General features: G+C 37.8%; 1 protein-coding gene, 1 long non-coding RNA gene and 1 pseudogene across 2 annotated transcripts; 1 reads left to right on the forward strand and 2 right to left on the reverse strand.

Moving 5' to 3' along the window:
* Positions 1-768: 768 nt before the first annotated feature.
* LOC111457947 (protein argonaute 10-like) lies at positions 769-7,983 on the forward strand. The gene is made up of 22 exons (XM_023100407.1): positions 769-1,148; positions 2,037-2,676; positions 2,985-3,193; positions 3,393-3,542; positions 3,640-3,773; positions 3,872-3,981; positions 4,062-4,168; positions 4,254-4,392; positions 4,518-4,634; positions 4,890-4,997; positions 5,097-5,168; positions 5,247-5,369; positions 5,451-5,610; positions 5,695-5,816; positions 6,011-6,148; positions 6,240-6,382; positions 6,483-6,545; positions 6,659-6,722; positions 6,801-6,936; positions 7,015-7,088; positions 7,163-7,289; positions 7,394-7,983. The coding sequence occupies exons 2-22, from the start codon at positions 2,200-2,202 to the stop codon at positions 7,573-7,575; spliced, it is 2,955 nt and encodes a 984-aa protein (XP_022956175.1). The 5' UTR covers positions 769-1,148; positions 2,037-2,199; the 3' UTR covers positions 7,576-7,983.
* Positions 7,984-10,105: 2,122 nt separating this feature from the next.
* LOC111457816 lies at positions 10,106-11,399 on the reverse strand. Its single transcript, XR_002713015.1, has 2 exons — positions 11,136-11,399; positions 10,106-11,041 (listed from the first exon to the last, which is right to left on the reverse strand). It is a non-coding gene; the product is annotated as an uncharacterized LOC111457816 (long non-coding RNA).
* Positions 11,400-15,168: 3,769 nt separating this feature from the next.
* On the reverse strand, positions 15,169-19,655 carry LOC111457420 (annotated as a pseudogene).
* Positions 19,656-19,847: the final 192 nt, after the last annotated feature.

Raw genomic sequence — 19,847 nt, forward strand, 5'->3', positions numbered from 1 at the left:
GTAATGGTATTGACAAAGAAAACTAGAATTTGCAATTTCAATTGTGTTAGGCGACTCGTACAACTAGGTGTCGGTGAAACCTCTAAGGAGGGTAGCGTAATCAGATCGAGACATGCAATCTTGTTTAATCAACGGATAATGACAATAAATGAAGGATGATACTCTCCTAGCTTAACTCGACTCGAAACTATTTTAATTCAAACACTAGCTTCAACATTGAGTGTGTGGGGGCATAGTGCAATATTGGTATGAGCATGTCTAGCTATATAATTAATTGCTTCCTTTGTTGTCATTCATTCACACAACTAAATCTCTACTTAATTGAGCATTGAATTGAGATGGATGGTTGAAAAGTCATGAAGAAACGTTGATTGTAATGAATTATGAATCTGGTGAAGGTAAAAACAGAAAAGGAGAGAAAGTAGAGGGAAAGAAAGAAGACCGTGGGAAGGGAGCGTTACAAGGGGGGAAGAAACGGCAGGGGAAGGGGTGGAGAGTTGGGGAATTGAGGTAGACGCCATGAGAGTGTAGTTAGCTACCTTAAAAAGATTGATTTTTTAGGGGGGCTTTACCAATTAACAATTGCATAGGGAAAAGGGTCTCAACAAAATTGAAAAGAGAAAGAGAAGGAGAGAGAAGAGGAAGCAGAGCAGGAGAGAGGACTGCAAGTTCGAATTATTCTTCTTCTGTGTATGATTGCTTTTATAAATACTCAGTAGTCTCTTTTGGACTCTCTCTTTCTCTCTCTAATGCCCTTTAATTTATGGTATGTGGTACGTCCCCGAGGCTGCGCGATCAGAACAGAACCGAATTGGAGGATAGAGAAACAGAGTAATTTTTTTTTAAGGGAAAGAGAAAGGATGGATGGTGTGGGGGGGCAGGGGCCTCTTAACCCTTTTACACGTGATAAAGAAAACACCAAAAGCCTCCTTGCATGCGTGTATAAAGCTTCTTCTTCATCATCATCTCTCTTTCTCCACGCCCTTTCTCTTCTTCTTCTTCTTCTTCTTCTTCTTCTTCTCCCCTTTCTCAAATCTTTCACATTAACCCCATTTCCCTCTGTTTTTCTCTCTTGATTTTGGGTTCTTCGAGTTTTGAAACCTCGCTGCTTGATTGGATTTGAGTGGATTGGATTGGATTGATGTTGGGTGAGTTTTTTTTTTAGTGTTTTTGTGTTCTGAAATTCTGGGTTTCTTCCTCTTCTTCACTGGTTCTTCTCGCGGGCATTGAATGGGGCCTGCCCTTTTTTACATCATTAAATCTTTGGGTATCGGATGGATAGTGATTTTACTACCCTTTTCAATGTTTATTCCTTGTCTTTGGATTTGTTCTTGATTTTTGTTTTCTTCTGGATGTTTGTATTCTGTCTCTGCCACTTCCCCGACTTCCATATCTTCCTCTTCCTTTTAATACCATTTCGTGTTTCTTTTATATATACTCCTCTTGCGTTTGTATCTGCTTGGGTTTACTCATCATCCCCATCGAGATTTTCGTTTCTAATAGACAGACAGGACTATGGAAACTGGGTTTGTCTTATGGGTATTCCCGCTCTGGGTTTCCACACGGTTTATTTCTGGGTTTATTTTTTGTCTTGCCTTAATGGAAATTTCGTTCCAGGTTTGGACTCTGGGCTGCCAAACAAGATCTGGGTTTTGAAATTTCGTTTACATTTTTTGGACTCTTCTCCTTGCATTTAGGATGGGGTTTCTTCTGGGTGTGTTTAAAATGAAACGTTTGTTTGGTTGAATTTCTTTGAACATGTTTTCTTCAGGGATATATATATATATATATGCTGAAACAATGGTTTTACAATTTGGGGGGTTTTGTTTTTTAATCAAAGGAATAGTAATCCTTGAAAATGTTAGAAGAAACGGCCAAAGTTTTATCCCGCTTTCAACTTTACTTTGCGTATGAAACAATGAATGTATTTCTCTGTATCATTGTCTCTGTTGTTTTAACCTTTTGAAGAATTTTTCGTCATATTTTTGCTGACATGCAATTTTCCTCTAATGGGTTCTTTTTTTCCCCCTCCGCAGTGGGATGACGTCTTCAATCCGTGAAGAAGAGGGAAGATGAGTTCAGAGTAAACGTGACTGTGAAGAAACTTCATGTTCACCATTTCGTGAAGCTTTTAGCTCATTCTAAACGAGTTCTTGTGACATTGCGAGGGAATTTTTCAGACGGTAAAAGAAACCCACCATGCCAGTACGGCAAATGAAAGAGAGCTCCGAGCAGCACCTTGTAATCAAAACCCACTTGCAGAACTCTGTTCAGAAACCTCAAAAAGCAACCCAAAATGGCAAAGGCCCGCCGAATCTGGAACATCAAAACATCAAATGTCGAAACCCATCTTCTCCTCCGAGCAAAAACAGAGGCAGGAGAAGAAGCCGAGGCGGCCGGAAATCCGATCAGGGGGAGGTTTACATGAGACCCAGTTCTCGGCCCTGCACAGTGGCGCGTAAACCAGATGAACCGGAATTTAACGCCGGAGATCTGGTGGCAAGAACTAATCCAAATGGTGGTAACATTTGTGGAATGGAAATGGGTTATCGAAATTCAAGCAAGTCCTTGAGTTTTGCCCCAAGGCCTGGATTCGGACAAGTTGGGACAAAATGTATTGTGAAAGCAAACCATTTCTTTGCAGAGTTACCAGACAAAGATTTGAATCAATATGATGTAAGCAAACTATGAGCTTAACAGTGTTTTTTTCCCCTCTGCGTTCTAGTTCCATGTGCTTACAGCAGCAGACATATGTTTTATTTGTTCCTTAACAACTGGGGAGGGGGAAGGGGAGGGGGAGGGGGGGCTATTTGCTGTTGTATCGCAGATGAAAATGAATAATTTTCTCTTTTCGTCATGTCCTTTTCTCAACGTAAATAGCTTCATTTTTGTTCTTTTTGTCTGCTTGACTTGTTACTTTTCTTCCCCTTTTTCATTTATTCATTGATTTTTGTTTTCCCGCCGTTGGGTGTGGGGTTCTACAGGTCACAATTACTCCTGAAGTGGCATCAAGAACTGTGAACAGAGCCATCATGGCTGAATTGGTGAGATTATACAGAGATTCTGAGCTGGGAAAAAGATTACCAGCTTATGATGGCAGAAAGAGTCTGTATACAGCTGGTGAGCTTCCTTTTGTATGGAAAGAGTTTAACATCAAGCTTGTGGATGAAGAAGATGGAGTCAGTGGTCCCAAGTAAGAATTTACGCTTCTAACACTGCCTCTGTTTTTTCTCTGCTCCCTCTTCAATTCATTACTTTTACTTCCTGTCTTGTCAATTTCTTGTATTGTATCTCTTCATTATCAAACTTATCCAACCTAAAGCTTTCAACTCATGGCCTTTGTTTTCATCTCATTCAACTAATACAATTGTGAACATTAAACAAAAATTCAGGAGGGAGAGGGAATATAAAGTGGTTCTTAGGTTTGTTGCTCGTGCAAATTTACACCATTTGGGTCAGTTTCTGGCGGGTAAGCGTGCCGATGCTCCACAAGAAGCTCTTCAAATACTGGATATTGTATTGAGAGAGTTGTCATCCAAAAGGTTCAAAATCGATCGTGTTTATTTGTTATGATTTTCGTATAACGACATGCTCATACTTGAAGTTCTGTTTTTCTCATCGTAGTTGTATATCGTGTAGGTACTGTCCTATAGGGAGATCCTTCTTTTCTCCTGATATTAGATCACCTCAGCGGCTAGGTGATGGGCTAGAATCATGGTGCGGGTTTTACCAAAGTATAAGACCCACTCAAATGGGGCTGTCTCTTAACATTGGTACATAGAAACTTACTGTTAAAGCTTTGCACTGCGATTTTTACCTATTTTACTCCAAGAGATTTATCTTAGTATTCTTTTCATTCTTTTGTTAATAGATATGGCTTCAGCTGCATTCATCGAGGCTCTCCCTGTCCTTGAATTCGTTGCTCAGCTACTAGGGAAAGATGTATTGTCCCGGCCATTGTCTGACGCTGATCGAGTAAAGGTGCGCATCTTTATCTGATTGTGTGCTTTTCCTGTCTCATCGTCGTTCTTGAGTGTAATTTAACTTGGAACACAAAACAGATTAAAAAGGCTCTTAGGGGGGTGAAAGTTGAAGTAACACACCGGGGAAATGTAAGGCGGAAATATCGAGTTTCGGGTCTGACATCACAGCCTACACGAGAATTAGTGTAAGCTTGAAAATTCGTATATATGTACTTGCAATGTCTACCTGTTGTTCATATGTGCATTGCTAATGATACACTCCTTTGTCAGATTTCCTGTTGATGACAACTCAACCATGAAGTCAGTTGTTGAATACTTCCAAGAGATGTATGGCTTCACCATTCAACACGCACATCTCCCTTGCCTTCAAGTAGGAAACCAGAAGAAGGCGAATTACTTGCCAATGGAGGTACTTTTTAATCCTTCCCCTGTTATGATTATAGTAAAAATCATTCTAGGCCTTATTGAATCCCTCAAAATGAGATTTAAACACTGAAGTTTGGGTCAAATCTTGTTGAACACTTGCGTTTGCAGGCCTGCAAAATTGTTGGGGGGCAAAGATATACAAAGAGATTGAATGAGAAGCAAATAACTGCACTTCTAAAAGTCACGTGTCAAAGACCGAGGGATCGAGAAAATGACATTTTGCAGGTATTATTCGAATCATTTTGAGAGCTAGTTACTTGACTTTTTTAGTGGGCTATTGTTATAAATCGACTTTGAAAGAACTCGAACTTCTCGATCCTACCACTATAAAACGGTCTAGTGATCGATGTCTGAAAGCAAGCATGTCCATTAGGTAGTTTACACAAAGTAAATTGCAATAAATTCGTTACATTATGTCTTGGATCTTTATCTGATTGTCGGAATAACAGTTTCTTGTCTTGTCCCTTCAAACTTTGGTAGACTGTTCAACATAATGCTTATGATATGGATCCTTATGCCAAGGAGTTTGGGATTAAAATCAGTGAAAAGCTGGCTTCTGTTGAAGCTAGAATCCTCCCTCCTCCCTGGGTATGCATTTCCCCTTCAAATTCCATGTTATTCACTAAGTTAATGAATATAGTCTTGTCTTGCTTACCCTGACATCAATTTCACGATGAACCCATGCAGCTCAAATATCATGATACTGGAAAAGAGAAGGATTGCTTGCCTCAAGTTGGTCAATGGAATATGATGAACAAGGTATGGCCTTATTAGATATATCTCAGTTCATTAATTTACTTGAACACCAGCTTATTATATGAGTTCGTTTTAATGCAGAAAATGATTAACGGAATGACTGTTAATCGGTGGGCGTGCATCAACTTCTCTAGGAGTGTACAAGAAAGTGTTGCTCGTGGGTTTTGTACCGAACTTGCTCAAATGTGTCAAGTGTCTGGAATGGTATATTTGCGCTGGTTCATTCTTGATTCTTCAAGATTAAGATGTTTTATTTCATTGACTCACAATGTGATTATATTATAGGAATTCAATCCAGAACCTGTTATTCCAATATACAATGCCAGGCCAGAACAGGTAGAGAAAGCTTTGAAGCATGTGTATCATGCTTCCATGAACAAGACTAAAGGGAAAGAGTTAGAGCTATTATTAGCTATTTTACCTGACAATAACGGGTCACTTTACGGTGAGCTGATACCCTTATTTTTCTAATAAATCGATCAGAAAATGAAGTAGACCGTCCGTAGTGATATATTTCTCTGATTTGTAGGTGACCTTAAGCGAATTTGTGAAACCGATCTTGGTTTAATATCACAATGCTGTCTTACGAAACACGTGTTCAAGATTAGTAAGCAGTACCTTGCTAATGTGTCACTGAAGATCAATGTCAAGGTATGATTCTGCTCCATAATCTTGTACAAATAAGAGTCTTATCTTCTCCAGCTTTTGGATGAAAGTGGAACCGACACTCCTGTAATATTGGGGAACTGCTCGTCTGGTCTGAAGGACTCGATCACGCTTTACTTATCCAATAACGAAAACCATCCAATCACTTCGGATTCTAACGTATGCTGTTTGCTTTCCAGATGGGTGGTAGAAACACTGTTCTTCTAGATGCTATCAGCTGCAGGATACCGCTTGTGAGTGACATACCAACAATAATATTTGGAGCCGACGTGACCCATCCAGAGAATGGCGAGGATTCCAGCCCTTCAATAGCTGCTGTACAGTCTCCTAGTTACTGATAAAATCGAAGTCGTCTTCATTCCACATTTCTGGTTTGCGTTACTAATGGAAGTTGAATCCAATGCGCAGGTAGTAGCCTCCCAGGATTGGCCTGAAGTGACTAAATATGCTGGACTAGTATGTGCTCAGGCTCATAGACAAGAACTTATACAAGATTTGTACAAAACTTGGCAGGATCCTGTCCGTGGTACTGTCAGTGGTGGCATGATCAGGTGAGATCTTGTTCGTTCTAGATTATGTTAACTTATACATTGAGCGTAAACTCTTCGTCGAGTCGAATATTAACGTATACAATGCCGATTGTTGTCACAGGGATCTTCTGGTTTCCTTTAGGAAAGCAACAGGGCAGAAGCCTCTCAGAATAATATTTTACAGGTAACCACTTCCATCTTTCATGTAATTTTGACGGCATGGATACCTAAATTAGTGTTTTGCTTCCGTTTGTTCCCATTATTTGTGAAGTTTACACATGCGAGCTGTCTTTCCAGGGATGGCGTAAGTGAAGGACAATTCTACCAAGTATTACTTTATGAGTTGGATGCAATCAGGAAGGTAAGAGTTGATGAATTCTCAGCCTCTTTGTTTTTGTTTCTGACCATTTTTTTAATAATTAGCACCCTTTTGGTATAGGCATGTGCTTCTTTAGAACCGAATTACCAACCACCTGTAACGTTCATTGTCGTCCAAAAACGACACCACACACGATTGTTTGCCAACAACTATCGGGATAGAAGTAGCACAGACAAGAGTGGGAACATTTTACCTGGTACTGTTCAATCCGTGTTACTCGATCACTTATCCTGTCTCTGATGTGGGAGTTGAGTTGTTAATCTTCGTTTTTCAGGCACTGTAGTTGACTCCAAAATATGTCACCCAACAGAATTTGATTTCTATCTCTGTAGCCATGCTGGAATTCAGGTATTGACCTCTTGGTATTTTGAACTGAACTATTAGTTCATAGTCTTGATTCAGACAAGCTCATTTTGTTGCAGGGGACAAGTCGGCCAGCACACTATCATGTTCTTTGGGATGAAAACAATTTTACTCCTGATGGAATTCAGTCATTAACGAACAATCTTTGCTACACGTATGCAAGGTGTACACGTTCGGTTTCTGTTGGTAAGCCAGCTTTATTTTATTACTTTTTCTGTTCATGAGTTCGACTCAGATTTCATCGTAACATATTCGATGTTCTGAAGTTGCTAGTTTTGGCATTCATGTAGTTCCTCCAGCATACTATGCACATTTAGCTGCATTCCGAGCTCGATTCTACATGGAGCCAGAAATGCAGGAGAATGGCTCAGCTGGTCGTTCTGCCAAGAGCACACGCGCTACTGGAGAGTCTGGGGTTCGACCTTTGCCAGCTCTGAAGGAAAATGTGAAAAGAGTAATGTTTTACTGCTAGAAATCGGAACCAGCAACAAAGGAGAGGGTCGTAGTCAGAGCTCGAGCTATGACGGGAAACTTGACTCTTCCTGTTGCTCTGCCTTATGTTCCTTTGTAAATGAATCATCATCATCATCATCATCAATGTGTGGTGGGTTCACATGTGTTACAAATATAGGTTGATGATTTTAGTTGTGGAGTAAATGTAGAGTTGGTTAGTTGGTGAAGAGTTTTACTTGGGTTTACTGCTGTTGCACTAAGTGTCAAAATCAAGCCATAGATGACAGGTTTCTCTTCTCACCCACATTTGTAAAGAGCTGTTTTTTTCCATAATGAATCAGTATAGATGTGTTGGAAATTTCTGTCTCACAAACTTGGCTGAGTGCCCGAATTATATACCCTCGATGTGTAAACATGAACCGTTCAACATTTCCGGCTAAAAGTTGAGCTCTACGGTCGCAATCCCGTCATCAACTTTTAGACAGCTAACTTGTCTAGACGGCCACATCTGCTCCTTATTTTTGCTTTGAGATCTCTTCACAAGAACTTAACGTTGTCTGGGACTGTCATCAGGAACAACGATTGCTCTCTGATTTCCAAGTCTTTGTTGACATGGAATTTCGTTCAACTGCTGGACATGGGCAAGATTTTCCAAATACTTTGAGGTCATTACGGTGACTGTTAATAGCTAATAAATATTATTTTCGTTGAGATTTTCTTTTAAATTTTCCCCTGACCCTTTTAATACGTTTTAAAATTTTTGGAATGAAGCCAAAGTAGGATAATATCTGCTAGCGGTAGCGGTGGATTACAAATGATATCAGAACCAAACACTCGCGATGTGTCAATAAGGAAGCTGAGGCTTGAAGGGGGGCAGACACAAGACGGGGTCCTAAAATGGGGTGGATTTGGAGGGGGGTGTCCCACATCGATTGGAGAAGGAAACGAGTGCTAGCGAAGACGCTGAGCTCTGAGGGGGAGGAGAACTTGTGAGATCCCACCTAAGTTGAGGAGGAGAACAAATTTACAAGAGTGTAGAAACCTCTCCCTAGAAGACACGTGAGAGAAAGTTTGAAATGAAAAGTAAAAAAAAGAAATAATATCTTGCGGTGAACTTGTTCTACAACGACATTCGCACTCACCCACAAGTTAGCCAACTCAAACAAAAGTTATCAATGCTACGCCTGGTTTGTATTGTGATTACCCACACGAGAAAATAATTATAAAAAACTTGGTAAGAGAAAATGTTATGATAAGTGATATGAACCGAATATGAAAGGAAGATTGACTTCATTTATTCTTAAATGGTTACATATTTTAGATAGAAGATAATTTAGAATTATAATGTCTCAATAAGGTATATTAAGATTTTTTTTATTTACTTCTTACATTTACATATTAATTATGGTCAGAAAGTGACGAGAACTCCGAGGTAGGTTAAGATTTTATAGCTGTCTTTTTTGTTTCTTCCCAGTCATAGATCGCATGTTAATATAATTTTGATCTGATCTTATTTTATGGAGTCATTCAAATCTTAATCAAATCTCAATTTCAAAAATGCTTTTAGACGGAGTAATTCAAACCTTTGGGTGATTTCTTAGGGTTGGATTTACTTAGATTGCCTAAGTAATTCAAACTTTTGGGTGATTTCTTAGTGTTGGATTTACTTAGGGAATATTGATTAGACAGTTTTAACATTTGTGAATTGAGCTCACATATCACGAGAACTCTTATATTTAAGAGACTAGAGTTGCAATATCTATAAGTCCAATAACTGGTGCAAGTCTACAGGTTTTCAAATTCATGACAAGAACTCCTATATTTAAGAGACTAGAGTTGCAATATTAATCATAAACTAACATTTGATATTGATTTTAAGACTTATTAAAGGTATTAAGGACCATTTGGACTCAATTTAAACCAAACTTAAATCAGCTACTGGAATTCAGGAATTAAAATAAATTATTTATAGACGCATTCATAAATTCATAAGTTGTAGTATTTGGTATTAATCTTAAGAGTCAATCGATATTTTCAACGTATTATAAAATATCATGCACACTTTTAGATATCATATATATATATATATACACACAGGATGATATATTATACCTTACTCAAGGAATATGAAATACATATATTTTCTTAATTTTTATCAATTTTTTGGTTTCAGTCTTTTTTTTTTTTTTTTTCTAAAAATGTGTATGATATCATTGATATGTTCATGGACACTTAATGGAGAGGTAGTACATGGACTCGTCACCACCAACACAATAAAGAGCACATAACTTCAGTTTGCTTAGATGGAGTGAGTTTGTTTAATCCTAAACTCACAATTTTCAAAGTAAGAATTGATTTTTGTAGCTGATTCAATATGTCTATTCATTTTGTGAATTCAACTAAATAGAGAGTTTTCAACTTAAATTCCTCTAAGGTTAGAAAGTTTGAAGCTTAAACAATTGAGTCTTATTCTTGGATATGATTCATTAGGATTATAAATAGATGGTTCATTAAATGACACCTCTACAATGGATTTTTTACTATCAAAGTTGAAGAAATTGCAAGAAATTGTACTCCATTCATGTTCCCAAGTAAGATATTTTTGTAGAAGTACATACACTATGCAACATGGTCTTCCAAACAGTACCAAGGAAGAAATAAAAACAACCCTCGTCCTGCCCACACTATTCACCAATATACCTCTCTTTTGTGAAACCTAAGGGGGCAAAAAGAAGAATCAAGTTTTGCTTCAGAGGGCTACTTTTCGTAGGCAGCCTGAAATGGCATCTACAAAACCCAGTGCCTACTACTCACACACTATCAAACTTCTCTGCATGGACAAATCCTTGTTCAACCCCTTACAGATTCATACCAAAAATAAGAGAGTAAATGGATCGATCATTAGGATTTAGGACACTAATTGAAAAGGATTAAGGTAATTAATTAAGATGGTAATGAAATCCAATCCAAAAGGTGTCTGTCATCTTCTTAATCACAGGCTTTAGGCTTACCTTTATGTATTGAGATACGCCGGGATCATGAGTTTGGTGAACAGTTGTTTTAAAGCCGTTAAAACTGGTGCTATATTATGACTTATCATCCAGTTCTTTGCAGAAGGATAGTTAATGCTCAATTTCTTCTGTTTCTCTCTCTCTCTCTCTTTCTTAAAGAGACCAAAGAGATAAATTCAGAACATGTGAAAATACTGGAGGGCATCAATCCCAAAAACAATATGAAACAGACAAATAGCAACTCCAGAAATCTTAATAATTAGGGTCACTCTTGCAGAATCTTTCCTTCAGAAAAACACCCTTTCTTTTTCCTCAACCAACTCAGACCGAATCAAAATCCAATAATGAGAAGGAAAAAGAGAAAATGCTTATGGCGAAGTAAAATCTTACCCATATCAGACCTAGCTGGAAAGAGCTTAAAGATAAACCCGCCGCCATGATCAGAAGCTTTGAAGGAATCACAAACCCTAATTTCTGCCAGAGATGCAAAGAATACAGATGAATCCAACAGTGAAAAGGAATTTTAATCATAACCAACTAGAAAGAAACAAGAAAAAGGATCACATACCTCAATTATGAAGGGGATCGAACCAAACGGAAGGTCAATGAGGTGAAAATTAGGGCTAATTTTTAGGGATTGCGGGTTCCGTTGTGGATGAGAAGGCAAAGCAACAACAGGTGAAACTGCCATATGATCTGATCTTTCCTCAACCATGAAAACAAAACAAAAAAAAGGAGAGAAAAGTTAAGATCATGCTGGCAGCTTCAACTGGTAGTGGTTCACCATAATTGGAAGGGCGGGCGAAATGAGAAATGAGAAAACCCAGATTAATTCTAGGGTTTGGGATGGAGAAGCAAGAGGTGGAAGAAAATGGGTATAAATAGAAGAAGAAAAATAAAATAAATAAATAAATAAAACAAAAAGATTTATTTGAATTTAAAAAAATAATAATAATAAAAAAGGGTGGTCCCTTGTTGAAAGTTTGTAACCCCAAGTGGGTGTAAATTGAATATTATCACGCCAAGACTACACCTCATGCAGGTCAGCTCTTTTGCAGAAGGGCTTAGTGGGCGTTTCTGCATTAATTAGCCTTTCAACCCTATTTTACCTCTTTTACTCTTTCTCTCTCTAGCTTTCACACACACACTGAGCAAGTGATTAATTACACTAATTCACCATTAACCAAACCTTCTTTCACACAACAATCCAAACACCAAAAACAATACAAATACCACCCTTTTTGCATGCCGAATAAGGGTATGGATGGAAACCTCCCTCTTGTAGGCATATTTTAAAATCGTAACGCTAATAACGATACATAAAGAATCAAACCAAATAATATTTACTAGCCATGAGTTTGAGCTATTACAAATGGTATCAGAATCAGACAAGACGCTAGTCTCCAAGGGGTGGATTGTGGAATCGCACATGAGATCATTTGTTATAAGAGTGTGGAAACCTCTCCTTAGGCTCATTTTAAAACCACAAAGTTGATGGTGATACGCAACCAGCCAAAACATACAATATTTTAATTAATTAAAGACGTTTGATTTATTTTTTGAATTTTTTAATCCCACGCGAATATAAATGAAAAGCATAAGTTATAGATAGAAAAGGTTTATGAAAGAGTAGCTTTAAGAATATGTTTATTATTTTTATAGTAAATTTGTAGGGTAGATGGATAATGCATCTTTTTATATAATATATATATATATTCATAAACAGAGTCACAATCATGGTAAAATTAGGATGTAAAAGCAAAAGAGGGGTTTTTATTTAAAGATCAAGGGGAAAGGTGATGTGGGAAGTAATTAATGCAATTACTTTAATAGTTACTGTTACTGCATGCACTACTCTAGAACCTACCTTCTTCTTTTCACTCTATATCTTAAATGAAAATTAATCCAAATCAAACTGTAATTATCATTAATGTTTATTATAAACTGTTTATGATATTGTCTACTAAGAAATTAGATTAAGAATTATGGACCATTCTAAACTCAAGTTAGGAAAAGATAAATGAGGTTGATAAGAGCATTATTAATAATTGACTGATCTACGAAAGGAACTGATGAATGAATAGACTTTCCCTTTTTAATTTTCGGAATGTGATTAAGGATACAATGAGAGTTTGCGTGCCTCGGTAGGAAAGAAATTACTGGAGTATAGTACAAGATCGTCTTTTCTTGCTGTCATGGGGTCCACCTATCGACAAGGTGTCGAGAGACTTGCTTGCATACTTCTAACGAAGATACCTCAATGAGATGCTGAGCATTATTCGAGAAAGTTAATAAAGCTTTAAATATTAATATTTTAAAGAAAAATATATATATTTTAGTAAATAGCATTAAAGGGAATGGAAATTTTGATTCTGATTCATATTCTTTTGAAGTAAAGAGGATTGGTTTTTTTACTTTTGTTTAAAAAAAAAAAAAAAAAAACTATTTTTAAGAATTAATAATACGAAGATAAACTTGTAAAGGCTATTATTGTATATTAAACCATAGCTCATAACCCTTACTTTTTGGGGGAAGGATTCCTATCATGATTTGTTTCAAAAAGAAGGCATTCAATAATGGGCAATCTTAAAAGACAAGCCGTTGCCATGTCCCGGTCTCAATTTTTAATGATATATTCAAATTAACACACGACTCTCCACAATAATATGGATATTGTCTACTTTGAGCATAGGCTCTCATGGGTTTGCTTTAGGCTTCCCAAAAATGTCTCACATCAATGAAGAGTGTATTCTTTGATTATAAACCCACGACTATTTCCTAAATTAATCGATGTGGGACACATTCATCCAACACCTCCCCTCGAGCACACAGTATTATTGATTTTGTGTCACTTAATTTTAATTTTCATAAAAATAAAGAAAAAAAAGAAAAACTAGTGAAGAAGTGAAATTGAGGGGGTAGCATAAGTTATTTGATTGTGGGCCTGGGCCCATTACGAGTTTCCAGAATACGAAATAGAAGAGGTTCAAGATCCCAATATTTCCCAATTTCTTTATATCTTGGGTACATATTTTGATGCATAGGCACGCCAAATCGGAACAATGGATCTCACAGATCCCTTTACCTTTAATAGCCACACCTACAACTTACACCCTTTACTATTTTATTCCACTATCTCTCTATACCATTTTTTACTATGTAAATACTAAGATTTAAAAATTTTTACATTTTTCAAAAGATAAAAAGTAAAAAACTCAAGAATTGAACAAAGTCAATATATATTTTTTATGAAATTAGTGTAATCAATTTGATTGTATGATGATTAAAGTAAAAGTTGATGATTAAAAATAAAAGCATGTTTCTTTTTCAGTACAATAATTATATTAAAATAAAAGGAATTATGAGATTAAAATGCTTAATAAATAGGTGGCTGTGGCTGTAGGTTTTAGAAATAGCAAAAAGTTGATCCAAAATATGGAAGCTTACAAGACATTGTAGCAACCATTTGTAGAGACAATAAATGATGAAGTGGTTTGATTAGTGGCATTTTGGACATAAAAGTTATTGTCAACTTTAAGGGAGTGTGAAAGGAGAAAGGGAATCAGAATGAAGGAATAAAAAATGAAAGGGGATTCCCAACAAAACCTATGGAGGCTAGGACGTAGAGGGTCATTTTCTTAATGGTGGGTGTCGCAGGAATAAGGGGGTTTTTTTGTACGCAAATACAGTGGTCCTTTCCCTTGTCAACAGACTGGACTGTGTGCTTCGAGGAGGCAATGGCAAACCCAACCCTTTTTTTTTTTTTTTCCTCTCTTACACATAGAATAATGATGCACTATTATCATAGCCTTTTATTAAACAATTTGAGGCCTTCAGTCCTACCTAACATTTAGGGTACCCTTAGCCTCAAGATTCCTATTCAGAATACTCTCCGTGTGTCAGTTTAATGCTTGTTGTAAAGAAAAGTCGGCCACCTTTCTCTTTTTTCAGCCAAATGTTTTGATGTGGATTGGCATTACACCACAGTGATGGAGCCTGCCTGCCAACTCCATGTGATCCCAAGTGCTTCAAACTAATTTAACAATGCCAATGCCAATGCTTCTCAAACATAGGGTTATTTAATCCATATCCATCTAGATCCATAACCCAACTATGTCCCATATAGTTAGCATCATCTTATGAGAGAAGAGGAGGTAATGATTTGAATAAACAATCTCAGGCTACTCCTACTTAATTGTACAACACTTCGAGACCTACCAAATGAAGGGAGAGATAAAGAGGACTGAAGGAGAGAAACATTACATATCAGCATGGACTTCAAGGAACCTACATAAAGCTAAAATGTCAATGCAACAAGCTTCTCATCGACAGTTAAAGAAAGCATGTCAATGCAACTTGCCTTTTCAAGGACAGTTGAAGAAAGCATGGTCAAAATAATTGATAATAAGATTATGTTGAAGCCATTAATGAGGTACAACTAGTGAGGATTCCACGTTCATTAAAGCAACCTCAAGTTCTATCAACATCAAATCAATGTCACAATTGATTCTTCCCTCTTGTCTAACGAGGCAAAGCACCTAACAATATATCTTCACAGACCAAGAACTACGAGATCGTCCCTTTCATTCTAGGGTCTAATAAGGCAAAATACCTAATGATATATCTTCATAGACCAAGAACGATGAGATCGTCCCTTTCATTCTGGAGTGATGGAGAGATCGTACCGGTTGAGCTTTTTTTTTTCATGCTTTTTCTGAGGTCTGGAGAAAGCTCCCATCAATAGATTGGACGGAGTTAAATTTCCCTGGAGCGATGGTGGATTTTAAATACATTACAATTAGATATTCTATCTGATTACTTGGCCACTGTATCCTAAATCAATCTGTGAGCCTAACTATTCTGGGGGCAAAAGGCCCTACCTACCTACTACAAGGATTCAGGAAAGCTAATGCAAACATTCTAGGGCTTCAAAATTTGGGATTAAGGTTATGGGGTGTGAGAGGGTATCAATTTCATGTAGCTAGGTGTTGTAAAGGTTTAACTTTGGCTGTGTGCTCGAGCAAAATTTTGTAGAGTTCTTCAGCTGTTGGTCGGGCATTCGGGTTTTCCTTAGTACATCTATGAAACATGTCGATCTAGAATCCTGTAGCTTCTTAGTCTTTCTCTGAAGCATCTGTCCTTGAACAGATTGAGACATTGAGCTTTCCTTTATCGACCCCAATGCCTCCTCAAGCTCACCTATCAATTCTGGTCGTTTGCCCATCTGCTCAGATTGAGAAAACAATTGTTGATCAGGGAACATCCTACACCTTCAAATATTGAATCTAAATGACAACTGCACTTTCAAAAAAAGGTGAGAGATTCAAGCATGCTGTGCCAAATTCTTTTTAAATGGTCCTGGGACATGGGAATCTAAATCAAGAATAGAAGAGACCTGAAGTTGATCGAAGATTTGCAAAGTCCCAAGTATGGAATTCGCAAGGTCAACAGTTCCAATAACAGACATCCAAACGACCAAATATCCACTTCCTGCAACCAAAGGAAAGAATGAATATCATCCAGTTATCGACATCATGACAACTTGCGAACATAATTGCATAATTAAATGCAAATGAGGTGCGAAAATAAGACAACATCAACTTCTACACTAGTTCGCAAAAGTGAACTGGAGAATAACAGGACTGAAGCAGAATGATCTCCAAATATTTGAGAAGCTTGGGCGACCCAAAAACACTAGTCTGTTTAATCCTCAGCTAAAGATATGCTTATCCCATCCCCACACGTCGCTCCTTCCTAGTACTGCCACCTACAACTCCCGTTAAGTACTTGCCTAAAGGTTTTACAGGCAAAAGGCAATATTACCCCCTGGCTAATGGTTTTACTTGGCCTTGACTAATGTTTGAACCATCTCTATTTTCAAAAAAGGGGCTGCAAAAATCAGTCTTCCTTTCATCTCATTAGGAATTAAGAAGAATATTTGCCTTATCCTCGCATTTCCACATTCTTCAGAGTCCGCCAGCCTAAATCTCATATACCTCCACTTCTCCCACACCCCCCTCCCTGGAATTATGAATTCCTTCCTACCGTAGTTCCAACAAAGTTTCAATTCCCAGCATCCGGCTTGCTAGCAGAACACCCTGAACCCAACTGTCTTGGACAACAGATGCCAGAGATCTTTGCGATTTTGCTGCTGCCTCGGACCTCACAGCTGTAGGGCACCACTCCTGCAGAGATACTTCCTGATTTCAAGGAGAAATTTCATGGCACAAGAGTGAACGGTAAAAAGTGGGTTCAACTGAGTCATTCTTCTGAAATAGGCCTTAACATTCACAACATACTTCAGCTGCACTAATGTTTTGTTGTGCCGTGAATCTGGCAGGACCCTAGGTCCAGAAATTCATTGCATATGATCCACACCAAGTTAGTGTCCTAATTCTATGGCTTATTTCCATTCCACTGTAAGCTAGAATAAGTTGTCAGAAAATGTACAACACATGAAGAATAATTCACAAGTGTCAAAAAGAAACCTTGATCTGAAAGCCTGAAAATTCAATAGAAAAAATGAATAGCTTATCGACATACCAGTCCATAAACACTCGGTGTATGCATTGCTCATAAGACTTCAGGAGCCATCCATCGAGGTGTTCCAAAACAAACATCAGGAGGAGGTACTCCAGTATGAGCAATGCAACAAGTGTGCAATAAAGATCGAAGGGGCACTGCTCTATCAAAGTCACAAAGCTTAACGATGGAAACTCCATCAGATTGTTCGCCAAAATCAATTACAATATTTTCACTTTTGATGTCTCGATGGGAACTTGGCAGATATTGCTATAGAATCTAATACTTCATCGTGTTCCCTGGAGATACATACAAATAATACGTATCAATTTCTACTCCCCAGTATCAAAGTCATTGGATACTCAAGCTACTAAGAAAATAATCACCCGTTGACAAGAATGACTTCGCGTGAATCAAGAAGGAAATTTTGCTCATAATTCCTTAATGGCATGAAGGGATAATCACGTCCTGCATCATAAAATCCATCAGGCAGATGTTCATCAACACCACAAAATGAGGTACTATTGTACTTGCAAGTTAACCTTGAGCTATCTTCAGCTGGCCTTCTTGACTTGCAAGGTTTAGGGTTATCAAGCTCCCTCTAAGAATATCTTTTCAACTTAGCATTATCGTTTTATATTTGTAAAGATGATCCTTTGCCTGTTGGCGGCAAAACCCCACAGGACTCACAATATTCATTTGTGTCCCTTGCCATTGTTTCTGCAGTAGCATCACAGATACATGAGCAATCCTCCACAGAAAATTTCTTTTATCAAAATTGTCATTCTCAAGACTCTTGAAAAGATTTTCCCTTTCAGCTCCTTCGTGACAGGTTTCTTTACTATCATATGACTCATAAGCAACTAATGAAACTTCAACTGTACAATCAGAAGCAGGGGCAGAATAAAGCCTCCCAAGTTCGTGATTTTCATGAATCTTAACTACAATATGATGATCTACTCCTTTCCACTTCCTGATTCTGTTCACGCATTCCTGTTGAGCTTTCTGCTGTAAACAATGTCATCTCCGCCATCGCTTACCTGATATTCGAGATGCAAAAGATCTACTATTCACTGAAGGTCCCATTAATAGATTCGATGAGAGATTGCGAGTACCTGCAAAAAAAAAAAAAAAAAAGTCCTGAACAATGAAGATCAAAGAACCAAAATGAAAAATTCATATCCAATAACCGTGCACACAATTTTGGCATAACACACCTTTATAGGAAATGCTATCTCCATTGTCTTGAATGTTGGCTTCATAAACATCCATCTCAACTGTAAAACTAATCCGTTCTTCATTAGCTGTATCAGCTTCATGATTTCCTTCAAAATTGCAGCATATCCAGGAGGGTATCTAACAGCTTTTAAGAAACTTATTGTACTGTACCACAGAGGAAAGGCATAGCAAAAACTAAATTAAAAATACATTATGTTGTTCCAATACAGAATAGAAAAGTGAACACTAAATTTAAGTGAATAGGAACTAACTATGCCAAACCATTCAACTACCAACTTCCCAAAGAAACTAAGTAAATATACATAAATCAGATTTTTTTTTTTTCCTTCAATAAGAACAAAAGACAGAACCAATAGAAAAAACCTGTAAATTCAAGTTTTTGAGGCTATGCAGAGATACAAGTTCAAGAGACCCCAATGATGTCAACCTATTACTTGAAAGATCCAAGTTCTCTAACTTTTGCAGGGAAGACAAACCTGGAGGCAGTTCCACCAAATTGTTATTAGCAACTCTCAAGGATATCAACGCATTCAAATAGCCTATTCTGCTGGAAGGCTCTTCATCTTATTAAATGAGGTCTAGATACTCCAAGAATTGAAAACGGTACACCAAACCACCAAAACGAGGAGATTTCCTTCAGATTCATTAAATGTCACTAAGCATTGAAAACGAGGAAGGTTTAGGAGGAATCTTCGATAGCTCGAGCTCCATCAGGCCCTTCAGTTTGTTTAATGATAAACCACCAAAACCCAGTGATTATAACTTCACCTGTAAGCATTCCAACCCGGCAAAGTTCTTCAACTCTGGCGGAAACAAGTTAATCTCGTTTCCGAAGAACTGAAGCCTTCTCAATTCGCTAAAGTCGCCAACTGATTTCGGGATCAAATTTAACGCATTCCGAAATACGTCCAGACCCTTCACTGAGCTGTTGGAACCTCCAAGAAATTGGAAGTCAAGTTTCTCCCCGAGACATCGAGAACCGAATCATCTGCATCATTTCCATTGTCATCCTCAAACGAAGCCAACTCAGAAGCCTTCAAATTCCGTGCCTCCTCAAGGCCGCTTTCTGAGGAGTCATCGACCGTTTCTTCAGAGTTAAGAAGCTGCATTGGGGGCAACAGCGGCTTGAAAAAAGGATCTCTTCGTAAGGCAAAAGAATTTGAAGCGTGCATCGTGGAATGAAACATCAGAAGATCAACGAGCTCCTGGTGCATGAGTTAACAAAATAAACCCTAAACATCCAGTGAGAGTCGGAAAGAAAATAAATACCCATAGTTAGTTACGCCAGTTGATAGATGGGAGTGCCCACATCATTTTGGGAGCTTGGTTTCAGAAGGTGTGAAAGTTCCTAAATACCCATAGTTCCACGCGCCTTTTTTATTATACGCATAATTTCACTGCCGTTTCATGGGCCGAATGCGACCTTCATTTGCCCAATTCACTGACCCTATAAATTCAGTCTTTTGCTGTCAGTTTCATTTATTTATTTATTTTTTCTAAATTTCCCGCTTCCTTCCTC

The sequence above is a fragment of the Cucurbita moschata genome, unplaced genomic scaffold, assembly GCF_002738365.1.
Source record: "Cucurbita moschata cultivar Rifu unplaced genomic scaffold, Cmos_1.0 Cmo_Scf00020, whole genome shotgun sequence".
Classification (NCBI taxonomy): Eukaryota; Viridiplantae; Streptophyta; class Magnoliopsida; order Cucurbitales; family Cucurbitaceae; genus Cucurbita; species Cucurbita moschata.